Source organism: Vigna angularis, chromosome 6 (assembly GCF_016808095.1).
Source record: "Vigna angularis cultivar LongXiaoDou No.4 chromosome 6, ASM1680809v1, whole genome shotgun sequence".
Lineage (NCBI taxonomy): Eukaryota > Viridiplantae > Streptophyta > Magnoliopsida > Fabales > Fabaceae > Vigna > Vigna angularis.
The window spans coordinates 34,690,238-34,708,007 of record NC_068975.1 but is presented as its reverse complement, the minus strand read 5'-3'; the positions used below and the strand labels follow the sequence as shown (position 1 = coordinate 34,708,007).

The 17,770-nt window shown below is 31.9% G+C and overlaps 2 protein-coding genes across 2 annotated transcripts; both read right to left on the bottom strand.

Moving 5' to 3' along the window:
- Positions 1-3,704: 3,704 nt before the first annotated feature.
- On the bottom strand, positions 3,705-5,049 carry LOC108341873 (ras-related protein RABA1f). The gene is made up of 2 exons (XM_017579535.2): positions 4,562-5,049; positions 3,705-4,305 (listed from the first exon to the last, which is right to left on the bottom strand). The coding sequence occupies exons 1-2, from the start codon at positions 4,780-4,782 to the stop codon at positions 3,870-3,872; spliced, it is 657 nt and encodes a 218-aa protein (XP_017435024.1). The 5' UTR covers positions 4,783-5,049; the 3' UTR covers positions 3,705-3,869.
- Positions 5,050-13,280: 8,231 nt separating this feature from the next.
- LOC108342336 (WUSCHEL-related homeobox 9) lies at positions 13,281-16,383 on the bottom strand. Its single transcript, XM_017580093.2, has 5 exons — positions 16,078-16,383; positions 15,533-15,899; positions 14,406-15,254; positions 13,620-13,819; positions 13,281-13,508 (listed from the first exon to the last, which is right to left on the bottom strand). Exons 2-5 carry the CDS (start codon positions 15,660-15,662, stop codon positions 13,503-13,505), a joined length of 1,185 nt encoding a protein of 394 aa, XP_017435582.1. The 5' UTR covers positions 15,663-15,899; positions 16,078-16,383; the 3' UTR covers positions 13,281-13,502.
- Between the last annotated feature and the right edge of the window lie 1,387 nt (positions 16,384-17,770).

Here is a 17,770-nt window from a genome sequence, read left to right as displayed (position 1 = left end):
GAGGGTTTTTTTAGAGATGATGATTCAACATATGCACATGATGAAATTAGAGAGGTTAGTGAAAATGGTGAAATTGAAGAGATCTTGAATGAACCTTTTGCCTGAAGGTGAATATGTCAATGACTCAACTCTTTACAAGACAAATTGTTTAAAGACAAATGTTTCTGATTTTTTCAATTGGAACTATAGTAGGGATGACAGAGAAAATGTTGGAGTGAGAAAAATGAAAGAGAAAGGATTGAGAGGAATGAGAGAGGTGAGTAAGGGTTTGGGGTTTTTTTTTTTAAAAAAAAAATTTTGAGAATGAAAATTATTAAAATACCCTTAACATATATATGGAGATTTATTAGCAATGTGTACCGGATTTTAGTAGACAAAAATACCCTTATATATCATGGATTCTAAGTTTTAAGGTTAAGGATATTTTAATAATTTTTATTCACAAAACTAAAAAAAAACCAAACCCTTACTCACCCTGCTCGTTCCTCACAACCCTCCCACATTTTCTCTGTAATCCTATGGTTACCTATTGGAAAAAATCAGAAACACTATTTAGCAAACCCATATATATATATATATATATATATATATATATATATATATATATATATAAAAGAAAAAGAAACTACTAGGGTAAATGCTTTTTATGTTTCACGGTTTGAAGTTGAGATTATCTATGATGTAAAAAGCGTGTTAGTGCATTTGAGACGCAAAGTGAAAGGAAAACATTGGAGTCACGCCACAAGATGACTGAGAATGAACCAAAAACGCATCACCCTTCTCCTTCTCCTCCTTCTTCAGGTGGGATTCCCACTTCTAGCGATGATGGTTCAAAAAAGTTTTCGGGGCTGAAGAGCCATATCAACCCACCAGAGAAAGAGATTCCAGATGCTGCCACTCTGAGGGATCAATGGAGGTATGCCATCAGGCAGTACAGTAAATGGTACTCTCACGCTTGGGGCACTGCCATTCTTGCTGGCACTGCCTTCTTTGCCCTTGGCTGGATCATCAAGGGAGAAAATCCCATACCCTCTTTCAACACCAACAACCCATCCTCCTCTCAGAACGACAAAGACAACAATACTTCCCCATGACGTCCCTTACCTGCTTTTCAGGTCACTTCTCGACTTCCGTAAATTTTCTGTTTCAAGCTCTCATTTTATTTTTCATTCTTTCTTAGTGTGCTTTTTTAGGGCCCCTTTGATTTTATTTTTTAATTGATATTTTGGATGTTGGGAATTGTCGATAGAAGCTGAATTGGGAGAGTGGGAAAATTATTACAGTTTCTCTTTTAATCTGCTTCCATGGTTCAATTACGAGGGTTTTTGGTTGAATTAGCTCTACCGGTGTGATGTTAGGGCTAGTGAATTTGTCTAATACTTTGATGGCACTAAAGTGTTGATTTTCCCCTATTGTCGGTAGAAAGTGAATTCGGAGTCATGTCCGCCACTGCTTCTGATTTAAAGTGTCACTAGTCGTGGTTTTTTGTTGTGGTCTATGGAGATAAAGGTTGTAACTGATGTTAAAAACTCAAATCCAGTTATTCAAGAAAGCTTTTTGTTTATGACACTGTATTGATTGATGAACGATTGCACCTTAGCTCTCATGGGTGTAATACTGTTGCAAACATGTCCCTCGAAGAGTATCCTGCGGTTTCTAGCTTTATCCATCAATCACCATAACATATAACATTGTCGCTTAATTAAAGATGGCTTGGGAAGATTGCATTCTTTAGCCATGCTTGGTTAGACTTAAATTGAGCTAGTGAGAAATGATTGTGTATAAGGCAATAAAAAAGCCTAACACACTTCTCTTCGCCCTTTTGGTGCATTAATGAAATGACTGTGTTGTACGCTATTTTGCTATCTCCTTTAGAAACTTTCTCTACTTTGTGTTTTGTGTGTTACATGGATTGAGTTTTGTGTTTTGCTCCTCTGATGTTTCCGGGGTCTTTTGAAATGCAAATTTTTCATCATATTCTGACACTTTTAATGTACAATATCACATAATTTGCAGACTCTAGTCAATTTTGTTTCCTGTTATTCTGTGGGCTGATTGAACTTGGCGGCATATTGTTTGCTGCATATATATTCTGGCTGGAATTGAGCTCAATTATTAATATTTCATAAATATTTTCATACTTTTAGTACAACTGTTTATCCCTCTGATGAAATCTGTATGAACTGTTACGTGTATCCTTGGAGCAAGTTTTTGGTACTTCTATACGTACTCCCTTTGTAGTATTATTATTCTTAATTGGCCACTTTTTTTATTTTTTATTTCTACGCATACAATTAAAATAGGATTACATGTTAGGAGTGTTAAAAGATTTGCCCTTGTTTAACAGGTACGTTATAGAATAGAATGGAATAATGAACAGGAGAAATTGATAGACCATTGTTCTTCCTGTCTTACTGGACTATGACAGTCTTCACCTCACTAGGCGTGTCCCATTTTAACCAAATGTTCGAATTGAAAACAGTTGTTCAATTAGAAGCCTGAAATACAGTGAATAAGAATTCAGATTGATGAATCGATAATGCAGGGAAATTTTGGGTTTTCGCTTCCTTGCTTTCATGTTCATTAGATTAACTGCTCTTTGCATTCATAAAACAAATTTGTCGACATCTTCCCAATATCACATCCTTCATTTGTTCATGAAAACATCCAACTGCAGGCACCAATCACTGGAATCAAGCCACGCAAGAACCGCTTTTAGTTAGCAATACCCTGACACCTTGCTTCCAATGGTCTAATAAGGAAGTTTGATGTTTATAATCACGTCTCTTATTTTGCTTCTCTTAAAGTAGTTTTTGTCCATTTTGATATGGATGTAAGGCAAAAGATTATGTATATTGAAATGCTTTAGGCATGTAATTAATGTGAGGAAAAAGATTGTGCATATTCAATGCTTCATCCCGATTTGAAATTTACGGGTGATTATGGTCTGATTACTGCGAGGTTTTTTGAGGAGAGATTTGACGTTTAAGAGTTTTGTACAAATTTATATATAAGAAATTAGAATATTATTTTCAACCTAAAATCTTAAAGAAATAGGTTTATGGATTCTTATGCTTATTATATGTTGTTCAATTCGGAATACATTTGGATTCAGGATTAGGTACTCCAGTAATGCATTTTTTGTTTTGTACTACTCTAGAGTACAAAAATTGAGAGGGTGTCAACTTGAAATTATGGAGGTGCAGGAAGAAATGGCCTTCTTGCAAGCCTTGTAACCTGAAAAATCCGGTTCAACTTTAAGTTTTGAAGAAACAATGTGCAAATCACATTACTTGAAAATCATTTCCATCGTTGCTGCTACTGTGGAGGAAAAAAAAAGAGGAAGAGAAAAACTTGTTTCAAAAGCTCTTTTAGAAACACATTTCATGTAGGAGTGTTACGAAAACTTGTTCTGTATATGTTTCGAAAAATTTGTTTCAGAAATTTTATTCTGGAATGTATTTCAAGCGTTTCGAAAATCTCATTTTAGAAATCTTATTTAAAAAATTTCAGAAAATTTGTTCCGAAAAATTGTCGGATGTCATTTTTCAGGGGGTGCGTGAAGAAATTGGGGGTGCAGCAAATAAAATCCCTTGAAAATTCAGAATTTAACTTGGAAAAAATGTCAAGATAAATTTGGAAAGCTGAATCTGCAGTCATAGATAAGATAATACCTTAATGAATCAACAACCAAAATAGGCATAAAGGAAAATATAAGTGCATGTTTCCTTAACATTTGACACTCAATGAACAGATTTCTCTACTTAGCAAAGTAGAAAGTTGAGATTGCAATTTTCTCTGGACAACCATTTTTAAGGCTGGACTCTACATAGGTTTAAAGTAAAAATACAGAGGCTTTTGCTGCATGCTCAAGTAGAACAGCATCCATTCTGCTTCTCATCTGATACATAATAATAACGAGACCCAACATTTATGGTCTGTCCTTTTGGTAATGCTGCTGGATCATCGCCGATTTCAAGGGCTTTCGTGCTTACAACATGGTAGATCTGTGTGAGCAGTTCTGTGAAGGCATTTTCAACGTTCGTGGAGTCGAGGGCAGAGGTTTCCATGAAAAAAGTTCTTTCCCGTGCTGCAAAAGTTCTAGCATCTTCGGCGGAAACTGCTCGCAGATGGTTCAAGTCTGCTTTGTTCCCAACAACCATAACAACAATTTTGTTATCCGTGTGATCTCTGAGCTCCTTGAACCATCTCTCCACATTCTCAAATGTAGCATGCCGGGTAACATCATATACTAACAGTGCACCAACAGCTCCTCGATAATATGCACTTGTGATCGATCGGTACCTGAGTAAAGAAAAATTAAATAAAGTTGCCTTACTTTAAAATTTCATCAGCAATGTCTAACTGTTCATCATGTTGCTGTACATTTTCGCAACCCAATACAAATTTTTACAATGGAAAAAATCTTCAATGCAAGAACTTCATAAGTCATTTAGATATAAGAAGCTAATTTAGAGCCCAATGATAACACCGTAACAGAGATATAATAATCCCTTCGCAAACCCCAGGATGTAAAAGAGAAGTTCATAAAAGTATTCACCTTTCCTGGCCAGCAGTGTCCCAAATCTGAGCTTTGAGAACCTTATCATCCACCCTAATGCTTCTGGTTGCAAACTCAACCCCAATCGTAGACTTTGATAGAACGCAGAATTCATTCTTGGTGAACCTCGACAAAATGTTGGATTTTCCAACGCCAGAGTCCCCAATCAGAACAATCTTGAATAGGTAATCGTAATCCTCATCAGCTCTATACGCCCCCATTAGCACTACACGCACACCCTTTTTTCTCTTTGGGGTTTGCTGCAGACTAAATCAAGGGAAAATAAACTGATTTTGGTACGCCCCTTCTATCAGATATTCAAATGGGTTGCGGCGAATCTATATTTATTATCAAAGAAAGATACTTTGTTTTAAAATCCAGATTTGCAACAACTATTGGTAACAAGATCATTGTTGCGAAGCTGGAAATGTGGGTTTCTTTCTTGGCAGATTGTTTAAAGGGAATGATGACAGTCTGGTTAACTGTAAAATGACAAACACAATTAACTCCATTTTTCCAACTGTTTTTTTTTAATCCTAGTTGCTACACTGTCATTCTGATATTAATTTCTTTTTATCTGTAGACCGTTTTGTTTAAATAGTATTTTTCTCTATTTTGATGACTAATTTGCTGTCAAACTTTTAATGGAAAAAAAGTGTCTTTTTATCATCTTCAATGACAGAGTTATATAAGTGCATGAATATGATTAGTTAATTGTTTTATATTATATAAGAGTTTATATGGTCAAATAATCTCATCATTCAATTTAATTTAAATAGATTAAATTGAGATTTTACTCAATCTCATCCAATATTTTAAGAATTATGTATTGGACGAGTTTTGTAAATTGAATTCAAGCTTTAACTTAAGTAGACAAAAATTATGAAATAATAATAATAAAATAATAATCACATTTTTATATTATTTTATTGATTAAATGACTGTTTAAAAATGTTAAATAATGTAATCCACTTTTTAAAAATTATTCCAAAATAACGAAAAAATTTTAAAAATAAAAATTTTAGAAAAAATAAATAAAAATAATTATTACTCAATTGACCTCAGAATTTTTTTTCATTAGATTCAATGATAAGTTTGTCTAAATTCACCTCAATATCACTTGTATACTCCTTGTTATAGAGAAATGTTTGTCTCATGAAAATGCAATTGATATAGTATTTTTCAAGTTTTTTTTTAATATAAACAAATTAAAGGACAAATTATAGTAAAATAACGATGATAACAAAGTGAATAAAAAGTTTGTTACTTAAGCATTGTAAAGATGATATACAAGTTTAAAAATTTTCAGTTAAATAAATTTTTAATTAGATAGGTTACAATTGAGCTCGTTTATCCTATTAAACACAGTCAAATAACTAAATATTTTTTAATACATAATCAAATAACTTAATAGTGTTACAACGAAAAGCAGAACATATGTTTTTTCATTTATTTATATAAGAGTAATTTTACAATTTCTTTGTTAATCATACTTCATTCTTATAAACAAATGTAAATATGTTATACTATAGGCATATAAATCTATGGACTAATATACTTTTAGCCTATTCAAATATGCTTTTATATAGAAATATGCCTTTGAAAAAATTACTATATTAAAACAAAAAGTCACAAAAGAGTGTTCTTATGACAGATTACCAATTTTAGACTAAGTAAAGCATGTTAAACAACACACCATCATGATCATACTAAAAAACAGTTATTCAATTAACAAATTCAGTAATTTCAATCAATCACACACGGTCAACCATGCACACACAATTCTAACTATATTAGAACTTGAGAATAATAATATTTAATTTTCCTTATTTATTAGAAGCTCAAATTGTACTATGAAATCTAGAATAACTCTATCAACTCATTGAACTCTATCTTTTCCTATAAACCAGAAAATAATTATCAGGACATATTGTTAACACATTGATTAGTATAGATTCTTATAAAAGACTCAGATTACACATGCAATAGAACATTACTCACATACATGAAAAAATGTACAAACTTACGAAAAAAAGCCTAAACTATCTTACTCTTTTACAAGAACTGGTAAGATAAATTTAAAGACGTCGTCTCAATGATCACTTAAACACTCCCTGATCTTTAAACAAATGAACAATGAATGAGAAGACTTAGAAAGATGGTATAGAGTCCTTAGAAAAGAGTTTTAAAGAGATAATATTTTTTTAGATAATGAAACTTGTTAATTGAAATTTTACTTATGCTTTGAACTTTTAATATTAAAATAAGTGAGTCTCATTATTTAGAACATCTTATTATGCTATTTTCCAAGCTTTACAAAATACATTTATACAACTTTTTTACTTTAAGTGTATGTTCCATTTAGAAAGATGATTTGAGAGAGAGAGTGAATGAATATGAGAAGATTCGAGAGTAAATTGTGTATTATTTTTTTAAAGGGATTTGGAGATGATTGAGAATGGATTTAAAAGTAAAATTTGTGAAAAATTATGTAAAATTTAACTGATGTGATATATTGAAAAATATATTTTAATAGATAGAAATTAAAAATTACCAAATTGTCCTTAATAATATTCATGAATAACATTTTTTTTGTTTAAAATAATTTTAAATAGTAAAATAAAAAAAATTAAATATTTAATACAATTTTTTTTTAAATGAAATTTTTTTTGTTTAAATAATATTTTTTCTTACAATATAATTTAGCCATAAGTATTATTTAATCTTTTTATAGTAAAATTGGATATTCATTATGAGACAGTAAACACTGTTTTAATAGAAATCGAAATGAAACTATACTCAATATAAACTTAATTTCAGTTTTGTTGACGTACAAAACATGGCAACGTAATTAACCAAATTTCCAACTGTGACTTATGCATATCCTGATATTGAGTTAAGACAGTGCACGTAAGGGATTCTTGATAACTACATATTACTTTCATAACCATGAATAAATAATATTAAAATACACAATCCAAGTATTTTAATACATATAGGAGAAATGAGGCACCTTGCATCCCTCCGTATTTTAATATATATATATATTGATGGATGAATTCAAGTTAGAACCACAATAAATCAAAGCATAGAAAGGAGTTTCTTATCTCAAAGAATGAGAGACAAAATCAGACAAATAATATGCTCATAATCCACAACAAAGATAAAGTGCGACAGCAGAAGACAACGAGAAGAACCCAAGAGTACTACTTATGTCAGAATAAGCTAGCAAGAGCTTCAAAAGTGTTAGGCAAAGACGAGAATGAGAATATTCCTGTTATATTATGATAGAGACAAAATCGTGGAATCGATTACAACTCAACTTATTCAATTCTAAGTTGTTCTTGGAATTGGTTACATCTCTAAGCGTAATCTATTACACGGTCCATGAAAAGTGTTATGGAACGGTTCCACTTCACCTAATTGAATTCCTGAAATCAGTTACAAGCTTCGTGCTTCGTCTTCTTCCTCTCATTTTCATAGCTTTCAGTTTCGTCTTAATTTAATAATCATAATATTATTATTATTAATAGTTATTGATTTTATTAATTACTTTTATTATTATTATTGTAAAACAAATAATAGAGTTAGTATCGATTCTTTTTGTTTTGGAATCAATTACATCGTTTTGTTATGTATAGGTTTTTGGCATTTTGCTTTTGATATAGGTCAGAATTGGTTTTTCAATTTCCATACCTTCAAATTCAAATTCAAATTCATTCCCGATGAATAAAAAATCATCCAATTTTACAAATCATGGTTTCTCCTTCCTTCCAAATTCATCAAAGCGAACGTAATACTCTAATCTGTATGTGCAAATGCTCTTCTACAAAATTTTTCTCTCAATCGACACTGTCAAAATCTCGTTTATTGTCTAAAGTTTACTTTCTCATCTTAAATCATCACGGTATTCTCTAAATTTTGTAATTTCCTGACTTCTAGATCTCGTTTCTTCTCTAAACTCTATTTTTAAAAATAAATAAATTAATAGCATATTTGGTTGAATATACACGTCTTTCCTTAGTTCTTAAACTTGTTAAAACATCTAAAATACTGATGATATTCGGAGATCGATTTCAAAGTTGAATGCCAATAATTTGGTAACAATTGGAGGTTTTTATTGAGATTCAATCAGGTGTTTATGTCATCTATTCCCAACTAATAAACAAAAGAGAGTTTTATATTCTAAATTTCAAGAATACAACTTCATATATCATTTAGAACCAAAGTAAGAAATTATGTTTTTGAAAATGTTTTTCACCATCAAATTATAAATTACAGTAAAACATTTTTTATTAATAGAATGAAGAATCTCACTCAACTCATCTAAATCAATTTTCCTTTACTATAATTTGAATAATTTGTTTGCTCAAACTGGACTCAAATTGACCAATGTAAAACCATAAATTATGAATTTACTTTGGATTTTTCACTCCCAACATGATCTTGCTTTTACATACTGCTGCTAATTTTTATACAAAGGTATCGTATATCTGAAAGAGATGCGTCACCACTTTGATTCCAAATTTAACTCCTTTGAAATAAAACGAAAATATATAAAGTAAAAGGTAAAATCTTACCATTCACTGGAATAAAAATAACTATTTTGAATAAATAATACACACATACTCTCATTTTGTTATTTTTCATGATAATATCTAATTTTGGGATTTTTTTTGTCTAATAAATCAGAAATTAATGTCTCAACATAGTCTATATTTGAATTTTCTTTTCAAAATAGTACAGTTTTTAATAAAAAAATTGATATATTATTCACGATATTTATTCAAATAACATTGTTTACTTTTCATGATCATAATCAGAATTTGATGAAATTCTTATCATTGTCCGTAAAATTTTTTCAAATGACGAATTATTTACAATATTTATTAAAAGAGTACTGTTTACTACTTTTGATCAAAAGTTGGTTCAAGCCTATATGCTTAACCCAGCATATTCTTTTGAATATAATACATAGAGAGATATTTACCTGGTGAATCATCTGTGTTGGACTGGTGTAAAATTAGGTTTTTGGGTTGATGTGTTGGACATGAACTGATGTTAGGATCATTTTGAAGGATTGAGATTTGAGTTTTTATAATATGGGTTGATGTTTTAGTGAACCAAAATATTATATGAAAAAATGGACGTCCTAAAATAGGGATAACACTTTATTCCATGGCAATTTTATCATAAGATGAGAAATTATATCTTTAATTACGTAGTGTAGTAAACCATTTATCAGATGATATTATTAAACAAGTGATGATAAGAAAGGAAAGAAAAATCTTCATGACTGGCTTTTAAGATATACGTACGAGTGTTTTTGAAGAAGAAGAAAGCAGTCGAGGGATGAAGTTAAAAAGTGATAGCAAGTTCCAAGCAAAGTGATGATTGAGTGAGTCCAAAGAGAGAGGAGTTTAAGATGAAGTTGAAGAAATGAATGGAAGGGAGATGAAGAATCGAATCAGAGTGAGTGAAGTGAAGGAAGCAAAGTGACTGTTTGTTCACCTAACACCCTGGTATGGTTGGGGATATAGCTGCACCAAGTACAACATAAAGTCACTCTTTTCTTCATATTAGGCTCCACCACACACCAATATGCTCATTTCTGTACCATCCAAACCAAACATCACCTCCATGTTACCGTCACAAACTCTATCTCTGCCACCCAAAAGCTCTCACATGCTTCTTCTTATTATTTCCTCAACCATGCTTCCTAATCAAACTAAACACACACAATCAGAAATACCGTTCACATCACACTAGCAAAGTAGCCACAAGTCATCGTGCTAATCATTACAACTTTGTGATCATCATTCAATTCAGTTCATTCGTATACCATACAGAAATACATAGACATGCAGGAAATTGACATAGCATAGCATAAGATAAGATGATATATAGGAGAAAAGATAGGAAGAAAAGAAAAGGGATGTTGGGGTGTGACATAGCATAGCATAGCGTAGCATAGCATAGCATAATGAGGAAGATTAATTGGAGGTGAAGAAAGAGAGAGAGAGTGGAGTGCAGAGACATATCGAAATCGGTGTGTCAAATCGAGGCATCAAAACATGAGAGGAAACACTGTTGTGTTGGAAGAACACGTAAACCAATCTGTGACTGTACAAGCTCTGAGTTGTGACCTCTCGTCAACAACCACTCTCCTGTTAATTTGATGAGATGTGCTTCAATATACATATTATAGGAAGAAAGAAAAGAACAGTGAGTGAGTTGAAGACATGTTTTTGCAGTGTTTGTAGGTTCTTTCTTGGTTAGGTAGGTGGGTGGAGACAAAATTCAATTTGGCAGTTTGTGTGAAAACGTTGGTAGCATTCCGTTTCGGGTCAGACCTTTCTGATTCGTGTAAACAAGATGCGCTTTTATATGCCATACACTCAGCTTACCACCTTTTTTCCAAGACCAACCATTCTTTCTTCTAAAATCAATGGTATTATAACATATTTTTACGTTCATTTAATACAGAGTGTAAAGATAAAATACTTATAAAAGTATAAACTTTTGTATATTTTTAAAAAAGAAAAAAGAAAAAAAAGTAAAAATAACATCAAATAAATGTAAAAACTGTAAATGTGTCAAAAATCATTTTTCTTGGCACAAATATCTCCAAGTATCTCCAAACACTTTTCCCCTACTCATAAACTTACATGTTTAATGCTCTTTCTTTATCATAAACTCTACATGTATTCTATACTTTAAACATTTGCCTAACTTCGTACCTCAAGTAAATTTATAAAAACAAATACATGATAATTTACTTTTTGAGATATATAAATATTTTAGCACGCTAAATAATTGGAGAGATTTTAAGAAAAAATAAAGCTATACTTCTTAATATATTTTTTGGTGAATTTATATTTTTTATCAATTTTTTTTCTCAAACATTAACATAATTACCAGAGAAAGAAAAAAATCATTAACTAAACTTTATGTTTCTTTTCTTTCTTTAAAAGATCTTTATGAGTTCGGGTTTTGCTTATTTATCATGCAAGTTTCTGTTTCTTTTCTATCTTTTAAAGATTTTTATGAGTTTCGATGCAAGAGAAAGTATTTGTTAATGTGGATGAATTTAATTATATATTTTAAATTATTTTAATATTATATTAAGAAATAAATTATAAATTTAATTTAACTTGTGATTTGTGTGATAAGATTTATATCTAAATTATTGATTTTATCTTTAATTAATTTGGGATTTTAAACTATTTTAAAATATTTTTTATCTTAACTATTGGACTTACATATGATTATATTTCCAAAATTGTTTAAAATTACACTACAACGGTCTTGAATTCCCATAGGAAAAAAGTATCATAGAACTGATAAAACAACTTCATGGTTTAAAACATTCAAATTAAGAAATCATTATTTCCCAATCTTAGAAAAGAAGAGACTTCTGCTAACATATAGACAGCGTAGGACTCAATGAAAAGAAAAATCTAATATTAGGCAAACAAATTTCCATCATCAATTAATAAAAAAACATGATTGACGAGACTTTAAAAGTAATTTTTATAAAACTAATATAAACTTAACAAAATTGTAATGAAATAACAGTATAAAAATAATTAACTTTGTAATATATATATATATATATATATATATATATATATATATATATATATATATATATATATATATATATATATACCTTTTTTATTTCAATAAAGTGTCATTATTGGAATCGATTAGAATTGTCGAAATGATTTAAATATAATTTTATTGATGTATATATCTTTCTTTGTCAATTCTTGAACAATTTCAGAGTCATTACAGGCTACCAAACTTAACAGTTGTTCATAGTTCTCATTTGCATTAAACCACTGTCTGAGAGCATTCGTGATTTTTATGAAAGGAAACTGAATCTAGGACTTTGTTCATTCCTTAAGGGAAGGTAATTAATTTCTGTGCTAACTTTCTAGCAAAAACTAGCCCTGGAGTTTCTCAGTTGGAATCTCCACCGTTGTGCTAATCTTTTTGAGATTGTAATCCATTTCATTTGCTATTTCTTCTCTACAATTACCCAAATATTCTAAGTCAAAATAGATAAGCACAAAAAGACGACTCACTGTATCAATCCAAAATCCTGAAATGCCATTTTGTAATTTAGGAAATAAACTCTCAAATTAAGTAGTATTCAAGAAATTACAACTTATTGACCAAATTAAATGAAATTCTTGTTATAATAAAAGATTTAATATTTGACCAAAAAATTCAAAAGTTCCAAGTTGTAAACAATTATGGAATAAAGTTAAATGCAAGGAAAAACACCACTGTACTTGGAAATAAACATTATTCAAAATTAGTGAGTTTTCCTTGACTAACGAAAGAGCCCGTGGACCCTAAATATGCCTATGGCAATGATAATTCCCAACAAAACCAGTTTTGTATTTTCGTGAGATGTAACATGTTAGTCCAAAAAAGCTGCGTCATGAACTAATAATTGTAACTTCTTGATTATTCACACGCAACCCCCAAGCAAAAACGTATCAGAACATCACCATCTATCTCAACACTTGTTCAAATTCTAATAGTTAACTGTATCGTCTATGCAGATTAAACCATACGGTTCCTTACTTCATTTTCGGATCACCAGTAACTTTTTCTGATTGTCAATAATAGCATAAGGAGTAAAACACATCAATAACAATAACCCAAATATAACATGATATATAGGTATTAACCATGAGTTGCTTTAAACTAAATTAGGAGAAAAGTTACACATGATCAGGTCAACAAAGTCATAACATCCATACTTTAACTCATAAAGCAGTGTCTAGAAACCCCTATTAATAACCCTAATAGTAATACACACGTAGAGATAGATAAGAACAGAAAAAAAGGACAGAACGATCGAAACAGACAGAAAAAACACCATATCTAAAATCTTTCCCATGCATCATCATTTAGCTTTCTCTTCCTATATCTGCATAATGATGAAATATATATGTCAATGATAATAATAATAATAAAAAAGTTATGAGCACATAAAATGAAGTAAAAGTTATTGCAACAGAAGCAGGTCTAATGTGCGCACCAAATAATAACATGCACCATGCTGGAGTGAATGAAGAGTGACACCCCATTGGTTTGTTAGCACAGGTTGACCAGTGGCGTGGATGAGCACAGCATCATCTCCAAAAGCTTCACGCACATTGAAAGGACCCACCGCTACCTCGAATGCCACATCGTTAATGAACACCGTTGATCTCGCCGCAGCAGCTGGATCTGCCATGCCTGAGATACACACAGATATCTCTCATGTGCAAGTCGAAACACAAGCTACCACAAGTCAACTATAGGCTAAGGCCAATTAAAGCCATGCACACGTGACCCAAAATCCATGCTACCCATCATCTTCAACCTAATCATTTTAAAACTTACATATATTTTTTTATCTTATCAATCCATTTATTCTGTATTTTCCTCTTTTTTTCTCCTTCTATATAAAACATTTTACAAAAAATACTCTTCTTACTCGTGTGGTACACACTACTCATCCTGTCATCCATGACTATTCTTTTATATATATTGAAAGTAACAAGCAACCAAGCTCCATTAAGAATGTCACACTGTATATTTGTTACCCAGTGGTTCAGGGCATGGGGAAAAATGAATTGTTCAAGTCATTTCTGCAAATCGCAATGCAAACCAAATTTAATAATGAACTAACTTGCAGTAATGTTATGTTCTCTTTCTGATACCTTTTTTTTCATTAATTTTTCGTGTTTTAAACTAATTTTTGAAAACATAAAAATAATTTTTTCATACTGTATTAAAAGAAATATATCCAAAGAGAATGAAAAATTCTAAATAAAATTACCTTGAACTTGAGCAATGACGGGGGATAGAACAGTGGTGGTTGAGGTAGTGATGGGAGGTACAGCTGAGGCAGTAGTAGGAGCTGTTGTTGTGGGAGTGACACAGAAATTAAACAGTGAGGGCTGGTGGTGCATTATTTTCAGACTCTTGTCTTGTTCCAGATCTTTCTTTGAAGCAGCACCACCGTGGCCTACGATTTCACTGAGCAAGAGACTGGTGCAAGGACCAACGTTGTGTTGAGGAGGTGATTGAAGTTGAACAACATTGGACAGCTCCGAGAAGCAAAACCCTTGGGATGCCACCGTACTAGGTGGTACTCCCTGCCCATGATGTTGCACTGGGAAGAAGAAACCCCCAGTTTGTGCGGCAGCAGCAGCAGGTGGGGGTGGAAGCATGGAAGACTCGTTGTGAGTCTGAAAATAGGTCTGGTTCACAGAAGTAGTCGGAGAATTAGGTACCACATCGGTGACGTTAGAGAATCCGATGGAAAATACCTTGGTAGGTATTAATTCTTTTGGAGAGGATTTCTCAGAGGAGGAAGACGAGGATGATGGTGCAGTGATTTGAGGGAGAGATGTGGGGTTTTGTTGAGCTTCAAGGTTCTGGTTTTTCATGTTTTGGAGATGGCGAAGCTTGTGTTTGCTCCTTGATTTGCGGTTCTGAAACCAATAGAATACGTTTGCATCACCCACTTGGCCATACTCTTGTAACTGTGCCCTTATCTTTCTTATTTCATCCCTAGGAGGATTCACCATTCCTGAGTTGAATATAGCTTCCAGAATCCGAATTTGCTCAGGTTTTGGATTCCACCTTGGCTTTGGCTCCGGACTTCTCTCTTCACAACCGGTACCTGTAGTGGTAAAGAAAGAAAGAAACAAAAAGAAGAGGGAAAATAAAACACATAATGTTAAGAAATTTACACATAAAATTAAATAACAATGTAAATCATGATATCTACCAATATTTTATGTATATAAAGAATATGAAAATCAACTTGGAAGTAAAAGCGAAGTGCATGATACATATATTTCTGGGTTGTAAATGTTGTAAAGTAAGAGGGTATTATGATAGGTAAAGTGATTGAACTTTGGGTTCAGAATGGGAAAGGGTTTTGAAAGTGTGGCAAACCTGAAGTGTAAGGGCTTCTGTGGCAACCAGTTGAGATGAGGGAGGAGTTGATGTCATGCTGCCATTGGTGGTGAGGGTTGCAGGGCTTAGACTTGAACATGCTCGGCCAGTGTCTGTTAGAAGAAGCCATGATGATGGTGGAAAAATACTGAAGTGAAAGTTATTAGATATGAAAAACAGCCAACAAGAAGAGAAAAAAAAAATCCAGAAGCAGCAGTAGTTTTTGTTGGTGTTGCTTTTGGGTCTGAACTGAACTCAAAGGGCCAACACAACGTGGCTTCTTATATAGGGTCTTCACCTACCCTAGCCTGTGTGTAACTGTGCATCTCACCGATGTTATGATAATGTTAATATAAGAGGTTGGGATCTAGTACAAAGAAAAGGTACAAAATTATTCACATATATCGGAAGTTAACACAATAAAATGAAAGAAAAAAGGGTATTAAAGAAAATATATAAAAAAGGAGGAAAGGGAAAGAGGAATCGGGTGTGAGAAAGATGAACTAGAAAGGAAAGGGAAATAAATAAAAGGGAATGACGAGTACCATGTATCCCATCCCCTGCTATATAGGTAGCTTTTGCATAGAAAGAACTTTTGCATTAATAGTGTGAAGAAAAAAAGGGTTTAGTGAGTGTGGAGGTTCTTTAAAGTACAAGGAAATTCCCCCGGACGAGAAGCAAATGGAACATGGAAAGGAATAGATGCTGGGGACTTAATTAGGAATCTTGTTGTCTGAGAGATGACAGGGAAAAGGGTCTTAATGCTAGGGCTTTCATGAGTGAGAGATAAGGGTAAGGGGAAGGGTGGGCTTCTGATCACTTTGTCTCTTTCTTTTACCACATTTCTTTGGGGGAAAGGAAAGGAGAGTGTTGGTGACTTGGGAGTGCTAGCAGTGTATTAATAATGACTGGGGGAAGAAATAAGTGTTGGATTATTCTAATGGAAGAGGTTGTTGTGGAAATAAATTCGCTGTTTCAAAGTCAAGAACCTTATACCATCTTCTCTTTGATTGGAAAGCGGTGGTGGCTTAGTAATTGCAACCTTTTACGCTTATTCTTGCCAAACAATGGATCAAGAGCTTTGGATTGACTCGAGGGACCATATTTATCGTCATTTTTACATTTTTTTTTTCAATTCCAACTCTTCAATTACACTGCTTTACACACCCAGAACAACATCCAACCCAACTTCATCCAACAAATTACTACATTAATTATCAATTCAAACTATTAAGAATTTCTCTTTCAGTTTTTTTATACTCTTCATTGCTCCTATTTAATTCTGAAAAAAATAAATATCCAGAAGTGACTTTTAACTTTTATAAATTTAGTTTCTAAAATATTAATTCTATTCTACAGAAGATTAATCACTTTGTAATTGAACTATTTCTGAATTTTCTTTCAAATTTAATTTAAAAACAAACACTTTCGGAACTAAATTTCAGAAAGTCTAGTTCTTGATTTAGGAGGAACAAAAATGAACAATGACTTGAAAATTTTGGAGAAAGAATCTTATACATACCCCTCTTTTTTAAATAAGAATAAGTTTGAAATATAAGAACAAGAGATAATTCCATTTAATTAGAAAAAGAAGGTATTATAATAAACTCGTTTCTGATATATGTATCAGACATAATTCATTTCGTTTATAAAACTAATCAGCCATTTAAGATTGAATTTGAGGTGGTCCGTTTTTAACAAGATATCAGAAACCTTGTTCAAAATATAATTAATAAAACCAAAATTGAAAGACACATCCAAACTGAAAATGGATCTAAAACTTATAAAATGTCTAGAAAAATAAATAAAATCTATGACTTGATATTAAAAATTAAAAAAAACAAATCGATTAAACTTACACGAGTGTGAGAGAACAAATTGACATATTAAAACAGGTTAATAAACAAAGATAATAAAATTAATATATGAAAACATTTGTAAAGAAATAATTAAATTACTTCACTCACCCGGTCTAGACAAGACCATTCACAATTCTACAATAACGGCTTTCAATACGCAAAACTATATCAGGGGTTCAGTGCTTTCTGATAGTTTAGCAACAGTAATGCATTCCCTGTTATCCAATTATCACTGTCTTCTCATATACGTCCTCATCTTAAACAGTCTACTCATAAAATCTACCAATACTTTCCCAACAACATATACAAGTATCCAAAATTTCATTGCAGTTTTTGAGTCACTGTTTTTTAATTAATCCTATTCAAATTTGCACTGTCC

Coding starts and splice junctions, on each gene's coding strand:
- LOC108341873 (XM_017579535.2), bottom strand. CDS start 4,782: ATGGGGGCGTATAGAGCTGATGAGGATTACGATTACCTATTCAAGATT. Junction 4,306..4,561: donor GACACTGCTGGCCAGGAAAG/GTGAATACTTTT, acceptor TTCTTTACTCAG/GTACCGATCGATCACAAGTG.
- LOC108342336 (XM_017580093.2), bottom strand. CDS start 15,662: ATGGCTTCTTCTAACAGACACTGGCCGAGCATGTTCAAGTCTAAGCCC. Junction 15,255..15,532: donor CAGAAGCCCTTACACTTCAG/GTTTGCCACACT, acceptor TTACCACTACAG/GTACCGGTTGTGAAGAGAGA. Junction 13,820..14,405: donor CGTCATTGCTCAAGTTCAAG/GTAATTTTATTT, acceptor TGTGTATCTCAG/GCATGGCAGATCCAGCTGCT.